At 48.0% G+C, this 27,651-nt stretch overlaps 1 protein-coding gene across 9 annotated transcripts in view; it reads left to right on the top strand.

Moving 5' to 3' along the window:
- The window catches only part of DLG3 (discs large MAGUK scaffold protein 3), a 110,505-nt gene that overhangs the window by 13,939 nt on the left and 68,915 nt on the right, over nt 1-27,651 (top strand). Inside the window, exon 1 of one of the 9 annotated variants that reach the window (XM_082207397.1) lies at nt 16,801-17,669. The exons of 7 other annotated variants lie outside the window; for them this stretch is intronic. In XM_082207397.1, the coding sequence (XP_082063523.1) occupies nt 17,304-17,669 (366 nt within the window). In that variant the 5' untranslated portion in view covers nt 16,801-17,303. Of the gene's footprint in view, nt 1-16,800; nt 17,670-27,651 lie in introns of those variants that run through there. One more of the 9 variants, XM_082207398.1, reaches the window with a different exon arrangement.

The following is a 27,651-nucleotide window of genomic DNA, read 5'->3' as shown; positions in this document are numbered from 1 at the left end:
TGTAAATAAACAGATAATATGATTGTCCTAATACATACATGATAATTAATAACCCACTGTATCCTGTATAAACTTGTTCCTGATTTCAGTATATTTGTCCAAACAAAGACTTTGTCTGTAAGCAACCCGTTCATATGTTCTCATGTTATCAATCCATTGGGATCATATCTTTATTCTCCCAGTTCATCAATTCCAGTCTCTTGGCCACTGTTAGGGTGTGTAGAATCCATTTTTGTTGTCCAATTGTCAGCTTCTATACAATAGGTATATAATTGAAAAGAATATTTTCCTCCAAAAATTTCAAAATTGCCCCCACAGTCATATTTATATAGTCCACAATTTTCTCCGCAAACTTAGTGAGTATGGAGCACTGTAAAAACATGTGTTTCAAAGAGGCATTATCCTTATTACATCTCCACCTAACAACTACAAGTCTTAGACAAGTCTTTTTTATACAAACATAATGGAGCCAATAAATTCTAAATATTATTTTCTGTTGTGTAAGTCACAATTTAAGATCCATTGATACCATTGCTACAGAAGCTAAAATGTTTTCCCACTGATTAGGTGGTATTGGACAATCCAGTTCTTTATTCCAATCATTTCTTAAAATCTGTATATCAAATTTATTGATAATAAATATCTGTAGAAAGTGATCAGTGGTTTATTTTAGTTTCAAAAGATTTATCCAATTGTTCCAATATCTCCAGTGTTTCAGAAGTTGAGAAAGCTGCTAGTCCAAACATGGCTGGTAGAGGATGTTATAATGGCAAATATTGCCATTGGGCTTCATCTGATAGATGTTATTTATCTCTTACAACTCGTGTTCACTTGCATGATTCCTGTTCCTGACCTTGGACAAATGTGCAAATTGGTGCATTTCCCTTTCCTATTTCCAGATCTGACAGAATTATCTGACATCCCTAGTCTAGATAGACAAATAGCCTGACCAGGTGTAAGGCAGTTTTCTGTGCCTTAGAGGGAAGTGTAAGATGGAAGCGCTTCATCTTGGGGGGGGTGTTATCATGAAGACTCCTTGTGCTATCATGGGAGCACCAGCCGGCTTACTAAGGCTTGTGCCCTCACTTTTAGATCTCTCTGTGTTGGACCAATGAACTCCTGAGAGGAGAACAAATGTTTTGCACTGGTATCTTTGTGGTGATTCAGTTTCCTAGCAGAAAAATCCATGGAACATCCTTTTTTTTTTTTGCAACACAAATGGGAGAGAACCAGGGGGGCAGGGGATGTAGGCTGTCATATCCAAGGCTTGCGCAAGAGATGACCTTGACGGCTACTACTGTGGCTTCTCTGAGTTTTCCAGGCAGCCGTTATTTCTGGGGCATAGTGGAGAGAGAGGGGGTGCGTGTGTGTGTGTGTTCGTGTGTGAACTCTGTTTTCGCACAGAGACAATTGCGCCCAAGCTTCCTCCTCCCAGACCAGACTTTGGGATAACCATTTCCTGCTTCTCTCATGGCAGAGCTTCGCGGGCTGTTAGAAAGTGGAAGCATGCTGATATAATAGTGCCTCTGTAACATACAGTGTGTGTTCTGGAGCTGGGGGTGCTTAGTGGAAAGAGCTTTGAAGTTCCTTTGTTTCTGGGGTCAATGGCAGGAGCTAGGGGTTACTCTCACTGTTGTATTGTTAGTGTCTGGAAACAGGCCTTTGCTGTGACAGTGCAAAGGACCCACCTTAAGAAGGACATACTTTGACCTCCCACTGGAACACCACGGAATAAAGTGCACCTATGTGTGTTGGACCAGTGCCATCATGTGCAGTGTCTCCATGTCATGAAAAGGTGACTGTGGTAACAGAGCTGTTGTAACTGAGCAGGTGGTACCATATCACAGACCTCTGCAAAGTTTCTGGTGTTTGCTTACAACAGGGGTAGTGAACCTTGGGGGGAATGTGACTCTCCAGTCCTCTCTAGGTGGCCCTTGGGACTCTCCCCAGGCCACATGCCCTTTCCTGCCACAAACACCCCCTCAGCCACACCCTCCTCCTCAGCCATGCCTCTCAATAGCCTTGCTTTGAGGATATTTGCCTGACTGGAACGCATCGTTGAATTCTGATAATGCCTCTTGCTTGCCTCAATGGAGAATGGTCAGGGCTGTGTGAAGAAATTAGCCTACTGTGCAAAGGTAAATTTTATATGCGTTGCTGCACCCGTTTTTGCATCTGGCTCTGCCCACCACTGGGAGGTAGGCCTGTCAGAAGGGAATGTGGCCCCTGAGCTAAAAAAAAAGAAGTTCCCCGCTCCTTGCTTAGAGGAAGAACAACATGCCAGTTTAGATGGATGACAAGAGCAAGCCAGCAGTAACTCACACTAAGCAAACTAGATTTAACTATTCATTAGCAAAACAGGATCTGCACAGGAGTGTCAGGCCTAATGAGTACAGCAACTAAGGTCTTGTCCCCATGAAGCAGTTGCTGGGACTAAAAGTCCCCGCCCCCCCTACAGCCGGCTATGTCTCCTCCTTTCCAGGGTTTTCCCCAAGCAATCAGAGACTGTGCCTGCATGCAGCCAACCTCTCCTCTTCCCTTTTCATGCATCTCCTGGTTCTGGGAGACAAGTGGGGAGGGGGAGCTTGTCGCAGCAGGAGAGGGAGACACCCTTGCCTCTTCACCAGCCTGCCTCATCCCTGCCTCTTGGCTTCCCTCAGCCCACTCTCCTGCTTCAGCTTCTGCCTCTGATTCCGGACTTCTCTCTGCCACAGACTTTCCCAGCGCACTAAGATCTGCTGCCTCTTCCGCTTCTGACACATCCTCTTCCCAGTCTTCTCTCTCTGACCATTTATCTTCATCCCACCACCAGTCCCTGGGCTCTGAGCCTTCTTTCCTTGGGGGTTCCCCAGCTGGTTTCTTCCATCATTCCTCTGTGTCTAACTAGTGCATAAAAACTGAGGAGCCATCTAGATCAGCCCATGTTTTGTCCCATCTGGGGAGCACTGGTCTAGTCAAGCGGGGCCTAGTCACAGAACACCAGGAACACCAAGAACACCAGGTCACATATCACTAGCACAAGTTCCAGTTTTAAGAAGCAGAGTCAGCACAAGCATAGGTCAGAGTGCAGCTAGGCAAGATCAAAAGCAAGAGTGTAAGTCCAGCTAAACAAAGTCAGGGACAGCCCCAAGGCAAACAAACGAGGTGGGTAGCACCATGGAAAGCTCCAAGTGACAACAAAAGCAGACTTGAATGTTGGTCCAAGAACCATCAAACTCAAGTCCCATCTACACCAAGTCATTTAAAGCACTGTAGTTTGTCAAGGGCACTGGGAATTGTAGCTCTGTGACAGGCAAACTACAGTTCCTAGGATTTTTTTTTTTGGGGGGGAGCCATGTACTTTAAATATGTTTGGTGGAGATTTGACTTATCAATGGCTATTAGCCATGATGGCTATGCTCTGCCTCCTCAGTAAGTGGCAGAATAGCACTTGCTGGGAGAGTACTGTTTTGCTCAAGTCCTGCTTCTGACTTTCCCACTGGCATCTTGTGGGCCTGAGGATCCCCTCCGACCCTCCCTCCAAGGAGTGAGTTTTCAGAGCTTATGTGCCTTGTGCACCCATGTGCTCCCTAAACCCACTTCGGATAGTGGGCTGAACAGCTTTTCCCATGCTATCGCCCAACAGCTTGGAATCCCAAGCATTCTGTAACTCACAACCCAGCAGAAGAGGCTGCCGTTTTTTTGTTCCATGTGCCAATGCATCAAATCATCCCAGTGCACTTCAAGCATGAAAAAGGTTTTCTCCAGAAGGTCAAATTCACTAGTTAGTGACCATGCAAAGCCATTGTTGGAGTCTTAAAGGCCGTTTTGTGGATTTATCTGCTGTGGCTAATGGTCAGCGGTAGATCACTCCTTCCTGCATGTATTTACTTAATCCTTGAAGAAAAAAACTCTTAACGCTTTTACTGCCTTTCCTGGAGTTCCATTCATTAACCATGCATTTCACAAAGTAATGCTTTCTCTGCTAGCAGTTCTGTGGTTGCACTTGTCTTGAAGGTAGGTTTGAGCTGGATGGATCCTGAGGGATAAGCCCACCCTAAGCGAGGTTTTTCATCCAGGGACCAGAATTTTGGGGGTGCACAAGGCAAGAATCATTTCGAAATGCCATGCTTCCAAGGGAAGGGTCATGGCTCAAGTGTTAGACCACCTGCTTAGAATGCAGAAAGCCCCTGGTTCAGTCTCTGGCATCTCCAAGGTGGGCAGGCAGAGACCCCTGTCTGAAACCCTGGGGGAGCCACTTCCAATCAGTGTAGACCCTACTGAGCTAGATGGGCCCAGTGACCTTAAGTCAGCATAAGGCTGACGGTCTGTGTTTCCAATTGGGTTGGAAATCCCTGTTTCTCTGCCAGGTTGGTTTGGCTTTAGGGCAGGGGCAGAAGGAGCGCAATGGCTCTTCTGGTTCAATCTCTGCATTCTCCAGTTAAGCAAAGTTTCAGGTAGCTAATGACGAGGAAGACCCTTCCTTCCCGCCGGCCGGTTTAGGCAGTTCTAGCCTAGATGGGTGGATAAAACCCAGCTTCCTGTGTTCACCTGCGAAGAGGAAAAGGGCCGATCAGATCAGGGGGAGATGGGCATGTGAATTGGCCCAGGCGTCCTTGGGGGCGGGGGCAGAGGGGCTATACTAGGCCACAAGTGGATCCCCAAAGCGTTGCTGATTCACGTGGGCTTCTCTCCCCTCCTGACATGTTCCTGCTGCTGCCTAGCAACCCAGCTGCTGTCTGCATCAAGCCAGGAGACAGACTGCGGCTGGGCCCAATCTGTGTGCCTGGCCCGGATTTCTTTCTTTTGGGGAGGGGGTGGGGAGAGGAGAAAGGGTAGATTTGGAATCTGGGGCTGCTCTCTCTTAAGGCTTTGGAAGGAGACGAAAGCCCTCAGCTCACAAAGAATTACCATGCTGTGGTAAGCTCATCAAGTCCCCATGATCACACGGTGCTATTAATTAGAATTATTACTCCTATTAGCCACAGGGTTTTTCTTATTATTATGGGTAAGACTGCAGGCACAGTCCTCAAGGTCTTGCAATATTCTCACTTGAAGCAGAGGCATTTGAATATTGCTGTCGCCATTTATATATAAAATGAATTTTATATATAAATCTTTATTTCTTTATTTTATATGTACCAAAAAGCTTCAGGGGTGGGGAGCCACCAAGAGAACTCCCAAAACATCTCAGTGGAGGTGGTGCATGTTCAGAGGGCTCTGAATGCTGACTGTTAGGGGAAACAGGAGGGGAGGCATCATGGAATGGCATTACCAGAGTGGGAGACTCTCTACTGCAACATTTTGTTGCGGCTTCCACTTCTATATGTTAATATTGGGTTCCTCCAGGCGACATGTATATTGAGCGTTTGTCTGGATTTGCTTGCACAAAGCTTGCATGGAGGTTAGATGTTTCCAACTATTTACTGAGCATTCAGTCCGATTTGTTTGTGGGGAAGAGGTTTGATGACAATGCATCAAGCAACTATTCAAGTGCATTTTCCTCTACTGCACTTTCCTCATCACTTTCCTTCCTGCAAAAGGTCCAGTTTTCCAAGGGGAAATAGGTTTTGTTGCACAGGGCCATTGAATGAGCATTGATTGCTTCATCTAAATTTGCCTGGATGTGACTGAATCCCAAGATCACCACAGTCTGGAAGTGACCAGACGTGAGAGCTCCCCCTGGAGGCATTTACGAAAGCATTCTGCCATGCGCAGAATGATTTAAGAGTGGAGCAAAGTCCGAACCACATGCTCCTGCTGAATATTTATACAGTGGTGCCTTGCAAGACGAAAAGAATCCGTTCTGTGAGTCTCTTCATCTAGCGGTTTTTTCGTCTTGCGAAGCAAGCCCATTGACGGCTTAGCGGCTTAGCGCTATTAGCGGCTTTTAGCGGCTTTTAGTGGCTTAGCGGATAAGCGGCTTAGCGGCTTAGAAAGGGGGGGGAGGGGGAAAAACCCGCAGGAACTCGCAAGACATTGTCATCTTGCGAAGCAAGCCCATAGGAGATTCGTTTTGCGAAGCACCTCCAAAACGGAAAACTCTTTCGTCTAGCGAGTTTTCCATCTTGTGAGGCATTCGTCTTGCGGGGCACCACTGTATATAATATTACACACACACATATAAATATTATCACATAATCTTAATATAAAGTCGTAATATCACACTATCATAATAGGATATCACACAATCATACATAAAATCATTACACAGTCATATCATGTAATATGAGCATTAGTGAAGGAAACTAACCCCTTCCTATATCCAGCTACTCCAACAAATGTTGCTGGTGACCAGCATAAAATGGGAGATACTTCCTTTGCCTCTGCCTTTGCGTTGACCGGCCTAGGTGTGCAGGGTGCGTTGATGAAGGCTATGATATTCAGTGATGCTATTATGATATGATTGTGTATGTGATATTGTGATTGTGTGAAATTGTGACGTCGTGAGTGTGTGATCGTATGACATTATGATACTGCAAATGACTGTGTGATATTATGATCGTATGATATGACTGCATTATTTATGTGATTTATGATATTATCATATGAACTTGTAAACAGGGGTATTTGCAAGGGCATTTAGTGAGGGAGTTTGAGGTGGGGACCCAGAGTGCTGTCTAATGGCGCACGTAGGACCAAGATACAGCAATGTTTAAATGCCTCCAGGGAAATATGCTCCTGTTTGGAACTCTTAGTAACTTCTCTGCTTCAAGTGAGAATATCGTAAGACCTAGAGGACTGTGCCTGCAGCCCTACAAATAATAATAGTAAAAACCCTGGGTTTCTCAAAAACAAGTCATGCCAGACAAATCTCATTCCTTTTTTTTTAAATAGAGTTACAAGCTTGGTGGATCAGGGGAATGCTTTGGATGTAGGGCATCTTGATTTCAGTAAGGCATTTGGCAAAGTCCCTCATGATATTCTTGTGAAGCTGGTCAAATGTGGGCTGGATAAGGTATCTCTTAGGTGAATTTATAACTGGTTGGTTGACTGAACCCGAAGAGTTCCTCATCATCCTGGGGAAAAAGTGACAAGTGGGAATCTGCAGGGGACTGTCCACCCAACCCACACTGTGCCAGTGGCTGGTTGGCTATCTCTCTGCCTTCAGCTGAGTTGGTCTAGTATCCAAATGGTGGTCACAAAGGGCACAAGATAGGAGGTATTCTGTCCAACAGACATTTCAGTGAGCATGTTTGTGAGGCTGGGAAAGGGCTCCTCCCGCATCTCTGACTTGTGTGCATAGAGGAGGGAAGAAAATACCTTTATTCCCAAATCTGTTGACCCCGCCATGAAAATGAGGCTTGAAGCCATGGTTGTCTAACCCCTGCTGTGTTTTTTTTTTTTTTTTGTTTTTTTTTGCTGTCTACTGCCCCTCTTTGAGCTTTCTTGTCAGTTCCACCCCAGTGGCATGGGGGAGAAGTCTCAGATAGTGGCTTAGGAGAATAGGCCCCACCCCCAAAACCCCACAGCATTTCTGGCTTATTACATTTTCAAGCGTGTCAAGTAACACACAATATATCATCAAGCTTTGGGGACCCCTGGGCCAAATTGCAAGTTGGAGAAAGACATGGGCACCATCCCTGCTGCCCCCCATGCCAGCAATTACATGGAGAGGGGGAGTGCTTTGGGGTTTTTCAAGCCAAAGTTGTTTTTGGGTGGGGGGAGATTTGGGGGAGGGTGGCAGCTAGAGAAGAGGCAGTTATCTCTCTCCTCCTAACCCCCCCCCCCACACACCAAAAGTCAGCTCTTTACCACTGTAGATAGGTTTGGGGAAAGCCTTCTGTTGGCTACAGCAGGCCTCTGTTATTCTGGGCCATCATGCCGGGGCTTCAACTATATCACATCCAGCAGTTACGGTATGTTCTGTGCGCTCAGCAGAGCAGCCATGATGGATCAAGATGGATGACACTGCAGCATGTCTATGTCTCTCTTGTACAAGCTTGTTTGGTCCTTTGCGGCTGTAGCACTTGGGACTTTTTAGTGTATGTAAAAGGCAAGTAAGAGGCAACATGATAGAAGTTCATAAAAACAAAGCATGGCATGGAGAAAGCAGACAGACAGAGAAGAGTTTCCCTCCCTCTTTCATAACACTAGAACTCACAGACATCCAGTGAAGCTGAATATTGGCAGATTCAGGACTGATCAAAGAAAGTCCTCCTTCATGCAGTACAAAGTTAAGCCATGAACTCGTTTCCCCAAGAGACAGGGATGGCCACTAACCTGGACAGCTTCAAAAGAGAAATAGGCAAATTCATGTAGGATTAGAGGGCTATCAATGGCTACTGGCCATCATGGTTATGCCCTGCCTCCATAGTTGGAGGCAGGAATGTTTTCTAATACCAGCTCCTGGATCTGCAGGAGGGCAGTGTGCTCTTGTGCTCAGTTCCTGCTTGCCAGCTCTCCTTTGAAGCCCCCGGGTGGCCTCTGAGAGGAGGAATGCTGCATGCGGTGGGTCTTTGGGCTGATCCAACATCTTACAGTTGTGCACATATTTCCTGCTTCCGATAAGGTTCCAGGAGACCTTGACGTTCCAATCCGAGTTGCAGAAAACAGCCCTGTAGCCTAAACAAAGATCTGTGGCTTTTCTTACTCCCTATTCCACCAACTCTTGGATGAGTAAAAATTGAACCTCACTAGGATCCAGTGATCATTTTGGGCATTGATCAGATTTGGCATGGGATGCAGTGGTGTTGATTGTCATCACTGCTGCTATTCTATTCTGTTGCAAGTCGCCTGGAAATCTATGGGATCGAGTGACCAACAAGTCTAATACTAATGATATCAATAATATTAATATTTCTTACAAGCCTAACTTCAACAAGATTGAAGAGCAGTGAGGACAGCACTCTGTGGGTGCCATGGAAGGCTCATATGCCCCACATTATCAAGCCATGCAATGCACCACCTAGTGAATCCAGAGTAAAAAAATGGCCCAGCTGCATCCATGTTATCAGAGGGCCCTGGTCAGTGTCAGCAATGAACCGGTCCAGGCCTCCCTTGCTGCCTCCCTTACACCTGAGGAGCCTCATCTCAGTGGTAGGTGATGATAACGACCACTCCTTACGTGCATTTATGCCAAGAAATGGGGAGATGAGAGAGTAAGAGCAGGCCCTCTTTACACTGCTTTTCTGGAAATAACAGTACATAATGGTTGGGTGCTTCAATGGTAGCGCATCTCCTTTGCATGCAGAAAGGCTCAGATTCAATCCCTGGCAGCTCCAGGTGTGGCTGGGAGAAAACCCTTGTCTATAAACCTGAAGTGCTGCTGCCAGTCAGGGCAGGCAGTACTGGGCTAGATGGATCAATGACTTAAATGGCTATAAGGCAGCTGCTTATATTCACAGCTAACACAGATTTGCATTGTATTTTGGCAGGCAGTTATTGGGTGACAAATTAACTGCAGCTCTTGCTGTTTTATCCTAATGCTACCAGCCATGGGGAGCAGAGCTCCAGAGACATGTGTGTAGCCTACAAAAGCAGGTTGTTTTGTGAGAATCTGAAGTAGCCTTGCAACATTGGTTTTGCCCTGGACTAAATTTGCTGTGGTGCTAAGAAGTATGAAAAGTGACACCACAACTAAAAATACACTTTGGGGCTTAATTGCTAGGAGGAAACCCCCGTGTAGTGCAGGGCTTCTGTGCAGATGTTGTCCACTTCTTACTACCAGCTGCAAACTGCAGCTGGAAGCTGAACACATGTGAACATCTGCAAACCAACCAGAGATGCTCTTTCACACCACCAAGATGGAGCAGGCAAGCCCTGCTGGTGTCAACTTTGTATGCAGTTTGAGAGGAGTAGCTACAAAGGAATCTTAAAAATAGTGAGCAGTACGAAAACAGGTCAAACTCAAAATATGGTTATTTCATTTCTGCATGTGATTGTTGCCTACGTGTGGGGTGCTTCATGTACCTCACAGCTTCTGCATCCAGGCTATCACACCTTGTCGAATTTGTATGAGAAAGCTAAGAAAGCAATGCGGGTCAGTGGTTAAAGTGCTGCACCTAGGAGACTTAGGTGCAAACCTCCACTTAGCCGTGGGGCGTGGAACCCGCTTCGTAATCCGATGTGGGAATGTTGGGAAACGAATAGGACTGGAGAAGTTAGAAGCCCAAATTGACAGTTTTGTGACCCGAGTCCTTTAATTCTTCCTCAATCACATTTCTCCCATCTTCCTCCCCACCCCCACTCCCCACCACGTTCCTCAGGATGAGCAGGGAGCTTGCAGCTGCTGAGTTAAAATTAAACTTGTGTAGATTAGCAGCTTGGCCCAACGCCCTCACCTCCCTCTGCGCACCCTCCCTGCATCTCTCTGGCATCCTCATCTAGCCTCACCCTCCTCCTCACCATCACAGCCTTCGCATCCTCTGTGGGCTGAGGATTTCCTCCCCACTCCCCAAAACAACAACCACCCACGACTGATACCTATACCAGGACTCTCGAAATAACGCAAAAGCAACCGCAGGCTAGGCTAAAAGGGATTTTCCTTTTGTGGATCACCACAAAGGAAATGGAAGGCCAGTGTAATTAACTCCAAAGTAGAGAGAGAAACAGTGGTAACCTCCCCAGGGGTGGCACACTCAGAAGTGGCACAGTAGGCTTTAGCTGAGGGTGCTCCCCCATTCATTCACAGGAGCCTCCTGGGTTTTCCACAGTGAGGAGGTAGACTCAGTGAGCGAGGAGCACTTCCCCTACCCTGCACCTGAATAACTATCTCAGGTGTGGGGGAACTTTTCAGCTCTCCAGCAGGTGCCAGGGATGATGGGAGTTGCAGCTTAGCCACTTCTGGAGGGCTGGAATTTTCCCCATACCTAATCTATATGGTGCTTGGTGTCTGGCAGAAGAGTGGCGTTATTTGTGAGCCTAGGCCCCCTTCCTGGAGATTTCTGAATTCCTTTCCATCACATGGGAAACCAAGAGATTGGCTTTCTGGGGCCTCCTTGCAGCAGCAGAGCTTAGAGTTTGAATTGTGCTCTGCTGCTCCCTTTGATATACATATCCATGTCTGCTGGAGGGGTAACTCAGCCTGTCACAGCAAAAACAGCAAATGGTCTTGTGGCAGCTTCCAGCATACACAGTTTTGCAGGACTGTAATCACGAAATAGTAAATCTGTGTCATCTTTAAGGTGTGCCACAGTACTCTTTGTTGTTTTATTCACACCTGTGATATCAGGTGAAAATGCTGTTGCAATTCATTTTATTATCTATTTAAATAATTATGTGCTATCCTTCAGCAAAAATGATCACAGCGTGGTGGGGTTTTTTTTAAAGTGCTACGGAAACATAATAATCTGCAGTATATTTTGGAATACTGTTTGTTTGCCTCCTTGCTGTGCATTGGGACACTTGCAATAGTCAAATTTTGCATGATGGCTCCTGAGATCAAGGCGGAGGTTTTTGACTTAGTTTGGATGCAATTGGATGCCAGCTTGAATCAAAATGGCTAGCTAAACCTCCAAAAGTTGCACTGATCTTAAGCACTGATTGCAAAACTGCACTGGGGTTTTTGGGGGGTGGGGGGGCATTTCTTATAATTCCCAAGCAACGCTGGGTTTGAGGCTGGCACTAATACATAATAAACAGAAACGTTAAAGTAATTCTCATAAAATTGTATAATTAGCGACATCATAAAAATCCCCACTGCTGTTTTATGCAGCTTCTTCCTCCATGTATCCACATGGCACATTCAGGAATGTGTGTTGGTCCCTGGGCTGGACTGCGAGGCGGCTGTCAAATGCACAGCTATTGCTTCTGATGAGAAATGTACCCTTCATAACAGACTTATTAGAGGCTAAGCTGCACACATGGCATAGCTGGGGAAAGATTTAGCCAAACCTCCTTTTCCAAGGTAACAGTGGCAGAATATTTCTTCTGCAAGCAACAGAAAACCTAAAAATGGTTTCTAGGGCCTAGGTGCCTTTAAGAACTGTTGGCTGCTGCAATTCCAGTTCTCCTGCTGATTGGCTAGCGGGTGAGTGGGCAGGGAAGAGGAGGGAGCAGCCATTCAGAAATCTGCTGCATTACGTCCCTTATTTAAAGGAGAAAGAGCAGGGGGTGGCTGAAGGAACAGCCTAGCTCTCCATTGCTACTCTGCTCCCCTCCCATTCACTGTTGGCCTGGCTGCATTCCCAAAGGTCTGTGTGACATTGCCACACCAGTTTTATCATCCCAGAATACAGACAACAGCTTGCTGGGGAATGTTCTGGGGCTGTAGGGCTGCTCTGGGACTGCCCGGGGGAAGGGCCAATTTTCCCTAAAATTTTGAGTGGTGGATGAGCACATCCTCCAGAGACACCCACCGTTAGAGGCATACTGCCTCTCAGCACCAGCAGCTGGGAACCACAGGGAGGGAGAGTTGCTGTTGCACTCAGATTCCTGCTTGTTAGCTTTCCACAGACATCTAGATGGTTCACCACTATGAGCACAGGGTGTTAGACTAGGTGCCCACCCGCTTAGCCTGATCCAGAAGGGCTTTTCTTTTCTTTTCTTTTCTTACTTTCTTTTCTTAAGACAGGTGGCACCTTAAAGCCTCAGCCCATCACATTGGAAGCCTCTGGCTGGCTAAGCCTGTGAGGTGTCTGTTGCATTATATGAACATTGAGGATTTGCAGTAGTATTTCGCTTTCCCTCTAAGTTGAAACCCAGGAAGTTTTACAGTATCGCTTTCTACTCAAAGCATCTCTCTTGCAGCCATGTGTGTCAGTTTTGGGAGGGCACAGGAAGGTAACAGGCAAAGGCAAACTTAGGCTCCCTTGCACCCTTGGTGAGGTGCTATATCAGCCTCCTCCTCCCTTGTGCCCTTGAGAAGGAAAGAGCTCTGCCAAGGCACCCAAAGGAGCTTGGGCATCTTGCCTGGCCACCCAGAGCAGTGGAAGAATGGCCTGGGGAGCATGCAGGGGGGGGGCTCCTAGCCACTATAAGCCACAGTGGAGAGGTATGAATTTTGCACATCTGCTGCAGGCCTGCACCCTTGGTGGGGGCCAACCTAGGCTACCCTTAGGTACACCTCTGGTATCAGACCCTTCTTTGGGGGTAAGATTGTGAGCTAAGACAACTCACCTCCTTTCTGTCCTCTTTTTCCAGGTTTCATTCTTTCCACCCTTTGTGATTTGGCCCCTGTTTCCAAGCACCTTAAGAATGTGATGTATTGCCCAACAATCCAGCAGGGAAGGTCAAGCAACCCCCCCTCCCCCAACAGTACGGAAGCTGGTAGCTCTTTCCCTTGAAGCATGATATGGAAGCAGTAGCTTATGCGCAAGAGGAAACTGCTACAGAAGAGGGTTAGCTCTGTGGTAAAGCATGTTTTGCATGCAAAAGGTCCCAGGTTCAGTTCCCAGCATCTCCAGGCAGGGAACTGATTCTGCTGAGTGGGGCCCTGGGCTTGTGCCCCAGATTCCTGATCTGACACCACCAGTTCACCCCACCCCACCTCCACCACCACCCTTTCCATATTCTAAATGTGGGTCTAGGTTGAGCTGGATCAGGCATAGGCAGACTCGGCCCTCCAGATGTTTTGGAACTACAACTCCCATCATTCCTGACCACTGGTCCTGTTAGCTAGGGATTATGAGAGTTGTAGTCCCAAAACATCTGGAGGGCCGAGCTTGCCTATGCCTGAGCTGGATGGAAGAGGCAGTTGGAATAAAAGCCTTGGAGTTGGTCCTAGCTAATGTCCGAAAATGGTGCCTTTTCATTATTATTTTTTAATAAAATTTTTTTATTAAATTTTCCATAAAAAAACATTTTTACAAAATTATACATCCATTTTTAACTTAAACCCTTTTTTCCAGAACTTCCCTCAGGATGTCTGATAATTTTTCGTTTATTTTTTATCCTCATCTCACATTTCCCAATATTATATTGCACTCAAATACTCTTAATCACATCATATTTTTTAAACAATATTTCTAACAGTAATTTCACAGAGCTTCTTGAAAGCCAACGAACGTTATTTGCTCATCACAGAAATTTTTGATATACTCTGTAAATTTATTCCAGTCCTCGGAGAATCTCTGGTCACGTTGGTTCCTAATTCTCCCCGTCAATCTGTCCATTTCTGCGTATTCATCAGTTTCATCCTCCATTCTTCTTTCGTGGGCATCTCTTCCTGTTTCCATTTCTGTGCCAGCAAAATTCTGGCTGCTGTTACTGCATACAAAACTAATTTCACATCTTTTTTACTAATTTCATTATTCAGTATTCCCAACAAGAGAGCTTCTGGTTTTTTAACAAAAGTACCGTATTTTTTGCACCACAACACTCACTTTTCTCCTCCTAGAAAGTAAGGGGAAATGTCTGTCCGTGTTATGGAGGAAATGTCTACGGGTGGCATGCCTACGGATTTTCCTCCTCTAAAAACTACGTGCGTGTTATGGTCGGGTGCGTGTTATAGAGCGAAAAATACGGTATATTTCAGCATTTTGTTTAACTCATTATATATCCCAGAAGTTTTTTACCTTCTTCATTCCCACCACATATGGTAAAATGTTCCTTCTGTCTCCTTACACTTCCAACATTTATTACACACTTTATACATTTTACCCAGTTTTACTGGTGTTATATACCATCTATATAACATCTTCATAACATTTTCCTTAATCGTTGTACAAGCTGTAAACTTTAACCTATCCTTCCATAATTTAATGGTGCCTTTTCAAAGTCTTCATGGCTTAAGAGCACAGCTATTCTATGCAAAACCCAAACAGGTTTATGGCCATGCACAGCCAACCTAGTGAGATGCAGTGTCACCCAGTTTGCAAAGTAGAAACATCAATAAATCACACCTTAAATCAGGGGCTTGCAGAACTTTAGCTTAGATGTTTTGGGGCTTTTTAGTTTAAACAAAAGGCAAGTGAGAGGCAACATGATAGAAATGTGTAAAATGGTGCATGACATTGAGAAAGTGGAATAGAGAAAAGCATCTCCATCCCCATCATTTAGCCCGGACACTGAGGTCCACCTTGGAGGGTTTTCTGGTGGTTCCCTCACCAGGCCCTGTCAAATGTCAAGGTGATAAATAACTGTGTAACCTTTAGAAGACATCTGAAGGCAGCCCTGTATTGGGAAGTTTTTAATGTTTGACAGTGTGTGTGTGTGTGTGTGTGTTTATTCTGTTGGAAGCTCCCCAATCAGGTGAACAGGCTATAAGGAATCTGTTGTTGTTTTTATTATTATTATTAGAACTTGGGCTATCCAGTGAAGTAGAATGTTGGAAGTTTGAAGACAGACAAAAGGAAATCCTTCTTTACACAGTGCATAGTTAAACTATGGAACTCTCTCCCACGGGAGGCAGTGATGGCCACCAATTTGGGTGGTTTTTATAAGAGGATGAGAGAAATTGGTTCTACCTGCGCTCTCAGAGGCAGCAATGCTTCTGAATTCCAGTTGTTGCAGAGAATGTTGTTGCACTCAGGTCCTGCTTGTGCGCTTCCCATAGGCCTCTGTGAGCACAGGATGTTGGGCTAGATGTGCCATTGGTCTGATCCAGCCATGGGTGTAGCCAGGATTTGTTTTAGGGGGGCAAGCTTTATATGCTGGGTGGGCAAAACCAAGTTATCTGCAATTCAATTGTTCTGTTAGTTAAGTATTTATTTACTTAATTTAGGAGAGACAGCTGCCCCCCTGGCTACGCCCATGGATCCAGCTGGCTCTTCTTACAGTCTTAAAAGTTAATCACGCAGATCTCAGCTTTTGTGGGGTCAGCTTCCGACATTATGGGGTGGTGATTTGCTTCTTTCCCACTCACACCTACTAAGCGAGAAGAGGATTGGAGAAGAAATGCAAGCAGGTGGGCTGAAAATGGGTGGTGTTTCTCTGGTAGGTGGGGAAGAATATGCAGGGAGGTCTGTGCTGGGTGAAGAAATGCCACCTTTTTGACTACTAGCAGGCCTAGCTTTTTTGGGGGGGGGCAACTAAGCCCATAGATGCAACCTCTGGAGGGAACCGTGTTGCTAACCCTGGGTAAAAGGGTAGTTAAGGCTTGCAAGTCGGAATGGAGGAATGAACACTGTGTCCTGGCATAGGAGATCAGAATGCAATAGGGCAGGCCTAGGGATGTGGAAGCTTTAGATTGTTGAAGGGGGTGGGGGAGGGTGGACTAGTCTTAGTCCCAGGACTAGTTCTCTGCACAGATTTGTTTGTTCCATTAAATATTCTATATGTGACCACTGGATAGATGTTAGAGCATGGTGCTGATAACATCAAGGGCACAGGTTCGACCATTGTACGGGACAGCTGCATATTCCTGCATTGCAGGGGGCTGGACTAAAAATGACCCTCAGGTTCCCATCCAAAGCTGTGATTCTATGTATCCCACCTTCCTGCAAGGAGCCCAAGGCAAAGTAATAGTTCCCTTCCGCCATTTTGTCCCACAACAACGCTGGAAGGCAGGTCAGACTGGTCCAGATTCACCCAGCGAGCTGTCCCTGGGCTTCTGGTCTGACTGATCCCTACCTTGCATTGCAGTCCCGTAAACCCACTTGGAACCTAAGGTCCTAATATGCTTAAGAACCCAGCTTGGTGCAGGGGTTTAGAATTCACTATGAAGACCTGAGAAGTCAAATTCCCTCCCCCGGGGCAGTGACGGCAGAGCTGGCTGGGTGGCCTTGAGGCAGTAGCCTTATCTCAGGCTGACGTACCTCACAAGGCTGTAGTGAAGATAAAAGGCGTGCGGGGGTTGGTTGGAGAAGCGAGAAATGTCAAGCTAAGGGAAACCTCGGCGGGCTGCCTCTGTGCCTTTAAGGACCCCCCCATTAACATTCTCGGCGCTGCCGCGGTCCCGTGCTCTCATTGGCTGCGGCGCGCAGAACGGGGAGGCTGGCGAGCCAGGGATGCGCTCGCCTCCTTCCTTTCCCGTCTAGGGACCGAACGCAGCATCAGCACCGTCCTCAGCATCCTCGCCATCCTACGGCCCGGGTGAAGCCGCCGCTGCCTCGCAGCAGCGCCTGCCTTGGCGCCTGACCTCGCCTGGGCAGGAACGGGGCTTGCTTTGCCTGGGCGACCGATCCACGCAGCAGCGGCAGGCGACACGCAAGGGGAGGCTGCCGCTTCAGCGAAACCTCTCCTTTTTATTCCTCCGGCTTGACAGGGGCTGAAGGGCTGGGCGATGCGGCGATGCCGCCGCGATGATGCGCTGACGACGCTGCGCCTTCGGAACTAACCGGGGTGTGCGCGCTCGCTGCTTGCCCTCCCCCCGCGCCGCGAGGAGGAAGAGGAGGCGGAGGGGAGACGGTGGTGGCGGCGGTGGTGGGGGGCTCTCCCCCCATCCTCCCCTTTGTTTCTGGGTTGCTGCGCGTAGGCAGGCTCGGCTGGACGGCGACGCCAAGATGCACAAGCACCACCACTGCTGCCGGTGCCCGGAATGCTACGAGGTGACGAGGATGGCGGCTCTCCGGCGCATGGAGCCCCCCAGCTACGGCGAGTGGCAGCAGCAGGAGCAGCAGTACGCGGGCGGGTATGGGGGCTACGGCTCGCAGACCCTGCCCTCGCAGGCAGGGGGCGCCACCCCCACAGCCCGCGGCAAGGGCAAGCTCATCCCCACCTCCCGCTGCGACAACGCGCCCCCTGCGCCCCCGAAGCAGGGCCCGACCAAGAGCTGCGGAGGAGGTGGAGGTGGGACCCCCAAGATGAACGGAGGCAGCCCCGGCTGGTGGCCCGAGTGTACCTGCTCGAACCGCGACTGGTATGAACAGGTGGGTGACTCTTCGGAAGAGGAGAAAAAGGCAGGGCAAGGCGCTAGTCCGGAGAATGGCATCCCTGCCAGGCGGAAGGGGGCTTTTCTTTTGGGCACATGGCTTGCCCACGGCGCCACGGTTTGTGCTACCCTTACTAGCGTGCCCGGGAGGGCACCCGCACACCCAATCAGCTGCGGGCACCTCTTTGCCCCAGTGCTCCATGTCTATCTCCTTCTTATATAATCCAGCTGAGGCTCTTGCCCCCGTTCCCATCTCCCGGCTCCTTCTCCAAGAACCTGGAAGACACCCCCTCCCTTATTTGCCTCCTGCACCGGCAGCCACCCCCACCCCGCGCACACCCCAGCCAGCTGAGAAAATGGATGGAGCCCGCATGCTTTGCGAGGCAATAAAATGGAGGCTGGGTTTGTCCACCACCTTTCCTGAGCCTGCCACGGTCTCCGGGCTGTCATCACCACCTCCCACTCGAGGTCGTCTGGCTTCTGCCAGCCTCCGAGCGGGGGTCAGAATGTGCCAGGGCGGGTGAGCAGGTGGGCCAGGCAGATGCACTCCGATGACCCATCCGCCCCCGCTGTATTCTTCATCCCAAACCCACGCATCCACCTTGGCAACGGAGACCCCTGCTTTGCCTAATCCCATTTCTCCATGTTTTCTCCTGGCGTTTGTACCCTCAATGTGCCCCATTGCCATAGGTCTAAGTGCCTGGAGGACCACACTGGGGGAATGTGGTGTGTGTGTGTGTGTGTGTGTGTGTGTGTCGGGGGGGGGTGCCTTCTGCCTCCCCCTCTCCCGTTTAGCTGTCAGATGGATTTCAGGAAGTGCAAGCATCCCTCCCAAGATGGCAGTGATAAGATGCGCGCGGGTGGGGTGGGGGGGGATAGAGAGAGAATGATAACAGCTCTTCTGCTGATATTGCTGTCCAACCGAGCAGTGCTGGTCAAAGAACGCTGCCAAGAAAGAAAGAAAGAAAGAAAGAAAGAAAGAAAGAAAGAGCCAGATCTGATTGCCTAAAGAAACGTGCTCCCCCCCCCCCAGGCCATCCATCAGGCAGAGCGAGGGCTGGCCCTGGTCGTGCACGCTGCATGCACAGTACGCGACGCGAGGATGTGCGCTGCGCCTGAGCATGTGCTGGACCGGAGCAGGCAGAATTGCTCACTGGGGTGTAGTGCGTGTAGGCAGTGCGCTCTGCTAAGCTGCCTCAGACAAGGAAGGAGCGAGCGCCAAGCTTCTCTCTCCCTCTTTCTCCTCCTCTGCCGCGCCAGGCTGACAGTCAGTGGGGAGCAGAGCCCGGGGGCGGCTGCTGGTTGGTATTACCTGTAATTGCTTGCCAAGCATCAGAGAGAGAGAGAGAATGTGCGCGCGTGTTTGGGGAAGGGGTGTCGCTCCCTCCTAGGCAAAAAGGAAAGGTGGAGCTCTGCCCCTCACTGCCCCCTTTCTGCCACACGTGCTCAGAAGCGTGTGTGTGTGCGCGCGCGCGCAGGCGTGCATGCGCGGGAAGAAGGCTATTTCCAGGCTATGATGATGATGGTGATGATGATATGTGCTTACCCCCCGCCTGCTGGGAGCCTCTGACACAAAGCCAGAACCTCCACAAGTTCCTTTCTGCCCCGCTCAAAAGTCAAGCGTATGCGATGCTCCCAAACACCGCCTCCTCCTCCTCTGCAGCTATGCAGCCTTCCCACCCGCTCTCAGAAGGGGGGTGGGGGTGGACAACACCCCTCTGAGCACCGACTCCCCTCATGGACCCGGTTATCACCCAGGGCTCCCTTTTTCTGGCCTGTGGTTTGCAGCGGAGCAGCAGAGGCATGTGAGCGAAATCTCTCGCATATGCCGAGCTCTGAAAGCGCAGCGTGGCGGTCCTGAGGCCCACCTCTCGGGCGGCTCCTGCGCCCCACTGGAGTTGATGTCAGCAAGCCTTACTCATCTATCATCCCTGTAATGTGGGGTCGGGCAGGGAAGAAGAGGTATTTCATCTTCTGCAGTGTTACTTTTAAACATGCCCTCCCTTCTCTATCCATAGGAATATTCCCTCCCTCCCTTATCCTTAGGGAAATTCTGCAGTCGGGCATGCCAGGTTCTGCAAGCAGAATTAAGTTACGTAAAAAGCTGCCTTATGCGGAGTTAGACCATTAGTTCATCCAGTTCAGGATTGTCTACTCTGACTGGCAGTGACTCTCCAAGGTTTCAGGCTGGGGACATAAGAAGCACTACCTGGAGACTGAGGATTGAACGGGGGGGCATTCTGCATGCAGAGCAGATGCTCTACCACTGAGCTATTTACAGAAGTGATTCCAATGGGAAGAGAGCATGGCCTTATCACAGAGCTGACGCCACTGCACTTTCAGCCCCATCCAGCTCTGTGGGAGGAGGGGGGCAGGTTGCTGCTGCTAGGGAGTGGACAGGCACTTTGCCACTGTTGGCAAGCCAACCTGGAGGGGGGCACAGGTGATGTGACAGAAAGGGGAAGCAGACCCAAAAGAAAGCTGCTTGTGTGTGTGCATCTATGTTTGTCCTGGAATGTATGCGAGTCCAAGGCATTTGTAATAGCTTAATTAGGTATCTGTGCTTGATATCAATTAGCTCCCCCCCCCATTAATGTGTATGCATAGGTTTGTGCATGGGGTCCTAAATATGGGGCAACCATAGAAGGTTGGCAGTGAATGACAACTGTTAGGATCCCTGCCTGCTGCTTGGATCCCAGGAGGTGGGGTGGGGTGTCAGAGCACCAGGTGGAGATGGAACTGCTTTTGCCTCCCATCTCCTCCAACGTGGGTCTCTTTCTGAAATGCTGCTTTCAGCCAGATGTTGGCCCAGAGGTTCTGACATTTTTACCCACCTAAGGAGACAACTCAAATATGTTCATGATGCTACAGTATATTGTACCTCCATCCACAGAAGCAGTATACCTTATGAATACCATTTTCCTGGGGAGCAACAGCAGTAGAAAGCTATTGCCCTACTTGTGGGCTTCCCACCCTTAAGCACCTCAATAGGGACAAGTCCCTCTTGCTCAGCCCTTTAACACCTAAGGTGCATATTTTTAGAATCCCATCTTATTCTTGTGATTGTTCTGAATGATTTTTTAATGTTGCATTTTAAATCGTTGTCACCCATCTCGGTTAGCTCAGTTGGTTAGATCGTGGTGCTGATAACGCCAAGGTCACAGGTTTGAGCCCCGTATGGGTGCATATTCCTGCATTGCAGCGGATTGATGATCCATGGGGCCCCTTCCAACTCTATGATTCACACAATTTATTCTCGTGATTGCAATTTGTTTTGAATGGTTTTCAATGTTGCATTTTAAATTGTTGTGACCCACCTTGGGAATTTGGGGTGAAGGGTGGGTAAGTAATGATGATGGTGGTGATGATGATGGCAGCTTTGTCTACAGTGACTGACACCAGTTCTACCTGGGGGTTGAACCTGGGACCTTCTGCATGCAAAGCGGTGCTCTGTCACTGAGTTGGACTCTTCCCCTGAAAAACAAAGCAAGATTCCACTCTGCATGGTTCTGAAAAAAGGGTTGATTTAAACAGGTGCCTAGGAAGCTGCTACTGAGCCAGACCCTTGATCCATCTAGCTCCATACTGTCTACATGGACAGGGTTTCAGGCAAGGGTTTCCTTTCAGCCCTACCTGGAAATGCCAGGGATTGAAAATGGGGCCTTCTGCATGAGAAGCAGGTGCTCTGACACTATGTTGGTCTGGACTGGTCTAATCTAGTGGGGCTCTTCTTATGGTGGAAGTTAGACTATGCCTGCACTAATTTTAACACATTACTGTGGATGAAATAGTCTCATGTCCTTATATCAAAAACAGGCAGCCAAAATGTAAATAAGCTGAACTGGCTAGTAGCTGATCCTTAAGACTCTGGAGGGGGCACACCTTGACCTCGACTTGTGGACATGGGGCACAGGACACTGCCTTAAACTGAATCAAGCCATACCTAGCCCAGTGTTTTCTACACTGACTGGCAGCAACTCTCCAGGGTTTCAGACAGGCAAGATTTCCAGAAGGGACACCAGGAGCCTTGAAGATGCCCATCAACAACTAGCATCTAAACAGGAGACCTGGTTGCTGTTCTCCCCATTGTGACAAGGCACATTTATTTATTTTGGGGTTTTTTATGAATTTGCATCTATGTATAGAGGAGGAACATAGGAAGCTGTCTTATACAGAGCCAGACCGTCGGCCCAGCCAGCTCAGCATTCTCTATGCTAGACTGGCAGCAGCCCTCCAAAGTTTCAAGCAAGGGATATTCCCAGCTCTGACTGGAGAGGCTGGGGATTGAACCTGGGGCCTTCTGCATACCAAGCAGGTGCTCTGCTGCTGAGCTATGGCCCAGGGCATCTGAGAGGAACATAGGGAAGCTGCCTTGTGCTGTCAGACATTTGGTCCTCCTAGACCAGCTATTGGCAGTGGCTCTCCAGGGTTTTTGGAGGGGAGGAGGAACACCCCAGCCCAGCCTGGGGATGCCAAGAAATTAACCTGGGATTTTCTGCATGCAGAGCAAATGCTCTGCCACTGAGCAGCAGCCCTCCGTGTGTGTGTGTGTGTGTGTGTGTGTGTGTGTGTAGGCAATATCTAGGTTATAAAGTTTGATTTCCCAGGAGTGGTTGGGTGGGGTGGGGTGGAGAAGAGCTGTCCCCCCCATTCTTCTGGTTCCAGTTGTTTAGCTGGTGCTCCAGCTGCGAAGTTCTTCAGGGGCAAGAGAGCAAAGAGAGCCTTGGGTTGGGGGTGTCTCAGGACACCTGAAAGCGACCGGCCTCTGAGGTTGCCTGAGGCAAAAGGAGTGGGTGGCGAAGTTAGGAATGTGACTTCAAAAAAGAAAAGAAAATTGGGGCGGGTGGAGGCGGCATTGGGGGATAGGAGAGGTGGCAAGGCGGTTCCTGGGGTATTAGAGACGGATGCGCCAGTGGGGGGGGGGGGCAGCAATGGGCAGCCAAGGGCGGCAGAGCTCATTTCCATAGGAAAGTAACTGTGGGGAGGTGGGCGGGGTGGGAGAATGTGAAATTATGGGGACGGAGAAGCGCTGGAGGTGGGGAGGTTGGCAGGGGGAGGTTGCTATGGCTACTCCTGTTCTATTCGGGAGAGGAATTGAGTTTCATCCTGGCTCTGGGAGGCGGAGGCGGAGGAGGGAAGGGAGTTCTCAGAGGAGGATGTGGGAAGGAGGGAGCGCGGGGCGGGAAGGCGAATGGAGAAAGCAGCAGAGACTGGAGGTGGCGAGAGGTGGCGGGACGAAGCCCGAGTTTCCCGGCTGGCATGAGCGAAAGCCACGCGTTGGGCACGGAGCGGTGCGGGACGCCAGGCTGCTTTGGCGGCGGCACGGCGCGGGGGCAGGGGGCGGAGCAAGAAGCCCCGCAGCAGCCTGGGCGGAGTGGGAGCGAGACCTCTTTCTCTGGTGCGTCCAGCGTGCCTTGTGCCAGGCAGGGCGTCTGCCACGATGAGTTGGTTCTGGCAGTCACCGTGACGGAGGGTGGAAAAGCCCCCACAGCCTCTCCCGGCAAGCTATTTTTAGCGATGGTGGTTCGTTGAGCAGTGACAAAGGAATGTCGGTCCTGGGCCGCCCCTCCTCGCAGGCTTTTAAGCGCGCGCGTTGTGTCATCTTCGAACTCCTGATCGTGCCCCGGCCACGGGCCCCTTGCTGTCTAGGTCGTCTGCTTTGCTCCCCATAAGAGGCAGCGGTGGTCACCAGCTTGGATGACTTTTGGAGAAGGGGAAAGGATGGCCACCAACCTGGGCTTCTGTGTTCTCCTTTCAGGGGTGGAGGCAGAAAATGCTTCTGAATACCAGTTGCTCGAAACCCCAAAACAGGAGAGTTTGCTCTTGCTCTCAGGCCCTGTTTGCAGGCTTCCTCTCCCTGGCATCAGAGGTGTGTTGATAAGCTATGGGGCACTTCCTACCTGTAGGGTGCCACTGCACAGTTACTTGTGCTAAGTCGGCAGAGCATAGGAGGAGTATTTTTGGGGGGGGTGCTTCTTGCAGCCTTTGCACCCCCTGCTTCAACCATTCTCTTCTCTACCTGAGACAGAGATGGCAAACGTCTGTAGCTCTCCACGTGCTCCTGGAGATGAACTACCATAAGTCCCATAAGCAAGAATGGCCAAGGGTCAGGAAGGAAAGTGGAAATCCAGCAGTTTCTGGAGAGATACAGGTTTCCTAGCCAGGCTAAGAGCCTGTTCCCTAGCACACACAGAGTGAATGGACAGTCCCCACCTGCCTAACAGCAGCAGGTGTGGCTCTGTAGCTCCACCTCTTCTCTCCATGACACACCTGCTGTTCCATTTCTGTGATCACATAAAATATAACTTGCCCAGATTCTTACATGGGCAAGTTCTCACTACACCCCTCCCCTGAATCCTCACTTTAGCCCGTTCCAGCCTTAGCTGTGGGAATTGACCAAGGCCAGCCCAGTCATCACCATCATCATCTTCATGAACATCAATAATAATGTCTGCCCTTGTTTTGTGGAATAGTAGAGTGCTCTTGTGTTCAGGTGCAGCTTGTGGGCTTCCCACAGACATCTGGTTGGCCACTGTAAGATGATGCTAGACCAGGGGTCAGTCGTGGGCCGGTCCACTGTCCCTCAGACCATGTGGTGAACCGGACTATATTGGGGGGAGGGGCGTGAACGAATTCCTATGCCCCACAAATAACCCAGAGATGCATTTTAAATAAAAACTCACATTCCACTCATGTAAAAACACGCTGATTCCCGGACCGTCCGGGGGCCACATTGAGAAGGCTATTGGGCCACATCCGGCCCCTGGGCCTTAGTTAGGCTACCCCTGTGCTAGACTGAAAACAACTACTAAACTGATCCAGCAGGCTCTTATCTTTTAAACAGGAAACAACCAAAGATGTGTTTGTTTCAGTGGAATTTCCCATCTGGATGAATGGGTCTCTGCCATGGGTCTCTGTTTTGTTTCCGTCTTGTTTTGCTTTTAAAGGTACCTGTCGGTTTTGAACTCATAAAATCATTAATCGCTTTCTACACAACCGTCTTAAGATGTACAGTAAATGTAGCAAAAAGAGAGAGTTTAAAACACTAAAAAAGCAGATGCTGTTCATATTGTTATTTCATTCATGAATCACTTCCCATGAGAGATCTCATAGCGATTTGCAGTATAATAACATAGATAAAACAGTCATCGATAAAAACAGTTAAAGCAATTACTTGCATAATAGCAATTTTTTAAAAATTTAAAACAACAGCAGGACATACAGACGTAAAATCAATTTGAACTCAAAGCAGATGCTGGCAACTAGGATAAAGATTTTTGAAGGCTTTTTGAAAGAGAGGCATCTTTAGCCAAAAAGACAAAAGAGATGGTGGCGCCTGTCTAACATGCAGCAGCAGGGAGTTCCAAAAGGTATGTGTCACCACCCTAAAGACCTGATTCTGACACTGTGCAAAATTGATTTCCTTTTTAAAAAAATATTTTTTATTAAATTTTCAAATTGTAACAACAAATTTTCCCCAAATCTTAATTGAACAATTTATATATCCATATTTCTCCCCTCCCCCCTCTTTGGCTTCCCCTATATTTCCATATTGATTTATTAAACAAATTCTACACCCTGCTGGTTTAACCTCTTATATAGTTGTGAAAGTTTAGTCAAAACCTCCCAATGAGTCCAAATCTTTATACTGTCTTTTTATATAGTTTAGAAATGGTTCCGACTCCTTTTTGAAATTGATGTTGTCTCTCTCATGTATCCGCTCTGTCAGCTTAGCCAATTCCGCGTAGTCCATAAGCTTGGCTTGCCATTCTTCCTTTGTTGGCATTTTCTCTGTTTTCCATACTTGTGCTAGTAAAATTCTTGCTGCATTGTCTTATATCATGATCTAAAATTCCAAGCAGGAAAGAGTCTGGTTTTTGAACAAAGGTTTTTTAAAACATTTTTTTCAATTCATTATATATCATTTCCTGAAATTCTTTAACCTTCTTGCATTCCCACCATACATGAAAAAAGTACCATCTTTCTTTTTGCATCTCCAACATATCCTGTTTTGTACATTTTTGCAATTTTTTCCGGTGTGATATACCATCTATATATCATTTTGAAATAATTTTCTCTTAATAATATACAATCTGTGAACTTTAAATTTGTTTTCCATAATCTTTCCCATTCCTCCAACTGTGTATTATGCCCAACATCCTGAGCTCATTTTATTTGTGCCAATTTTACCATCTCATCTAAAGTCTCTCCATATAGCAAAATATTATATGCTTTCTTCAATAACTTGGAGTTTCCCTCCACAATTTCCTTTTGGAAGTTTGAAATAGTATAACTAAACCCTCTTTTGTTATCTTCTTAAAACTGCTCATTAATTTGTCTGTGATGCAACCAACTTTGTAAAGTATCTTTCAAGTTTTCATAACTTTTAAATTTCAAACCTTTCTCTTCTTCTACTAACAAATCTCTATGTGTTGGCCATATCTTACTCGGACGAAGCCCCAGGTGTTGCCATTTCCTCCGCGAAGCAGACCGGAAGCCTCCAAAATTGATTTCCTAATGGGATGCTATCTTCCGGCTGCCCTCTCCTGAAAGAGCCATTAAGCAACTGCCTCAAGCAGCAGATGTTGGGGAGGTGGCACAAGGTGTTTGGGGACAGAGCTGTTTGTACCTAGACCCCCTCCCCAAAGCTTACACGCTGCTTTCAGGTACAGTGGAGGATGCTGCCCCATCATCACCATTTCTGAACAAAGGCTCAACTGCAAGCATCCTGTAAGTGGAATGAGACAGGGTGCCGTAGTTATCACACACACACACAAAATTGATTTTAAGGTTAGCATTGATAGAATAATAAAAGAAAACCAAATACTAATTAACCAAACATAATTCAAAAATAAATAAATGGTGAGGAGCAGAAAGGGATAGAACAGGTCAGAACAATACATTTGGTAGAGAATTAAACTGAGCTTAATTAATTATAAGGAGACACTTATTATGCCAGAATTGGATAAAGAGGGTCCAAGGACTTCTTCTTTTCCAGCTGGAACTCACCGGAGCTCAGCTCCAGCACCTCTCAGGTAGGCGGCATTGCCGTTCTAAGAGAACAAGGGAAAAGATCATGGGGAGCTCCAGCATCTATTTTTCTAGAAAATAGCACTGACAGGGTCTATTATTTCAGTAAAGCTATTGTACATAGTTTTGTTGTTTTATGTCTGCTTTATCCCACACTCGAAGGATTTTCGCTTTTCTAGAACTGGTCGATATATATATATATATATATATATATATATATATATATCTCAGATGTCAATAAAATCTCTGTCAGTTGAAGATTGGCTTTTATTACTTCAGGCCAGAGCATTCCAACATTGTTTCAGAACTCTTGGGCAGGACTGCATCTTGCCTTTTGCTTCAGACAGCAAAACGTCTGGGGCCATCTCTGGATCCAATGCTCTAGAAACAAACACACCTTGGAATGAGGCAAGTCCATTCCATGGACTGTCAAAAACCCACTGGCAGTGTTGATACGGCTCATATCACCCAGGTTCCTCTTCCTCTCCGTGGGCCATAGCCGCCTCATCCTTGGAGAGCGTCTTGCAGGAGGTAGTGATGGCCAGCAGTTTGGGTAGCTTTAAAAGAGCATTAGACAAATTCATGCAGGTGAAGGAGGAGGCTATCACAGGTACTAAACACAATGGCTATTTCTGCCACCACTGTCAGAGGCATTATGCCTGTGAACACCAGTTGCTAGGAATCACATCTGGGAAGAACTTTGCTGCACTCCGGTCCTGCTTCAGATAGGTAGCTGTGTTGGTCTGCCATAGTCAAAATAAAAAAAAAATTCCTTCCAGTAGCACCTTAAAGACCAACTAAGTTAGTTCTTGGTATGAGCTTTCGTGTGCGTGCATACTTCTTCAGAATTGTGCATGCACATGAAAGCTCATACCAAGAACTAACTTAGTTGGTCTTTAAGGTGCTACTGGAAGGATTTTTTTTATTCCGGTCCTGCTTGTGAGCTTCCC

This window comes from Podarcis vaucheri (assembly GCF_965113315.1).
Source record: "Podarcis vaucheri genome assembly, chromosome: Z".
NCBI classification, from domain to species: Eukaryota; Metazoa; Chordata; class Lepidosauria; order Squamata; family Lacertidae; genus Podarcis; species Podarcis vaucheri.
This window is presented reverse-complemented; position numbering and strand designations above follow the sequence as displayed.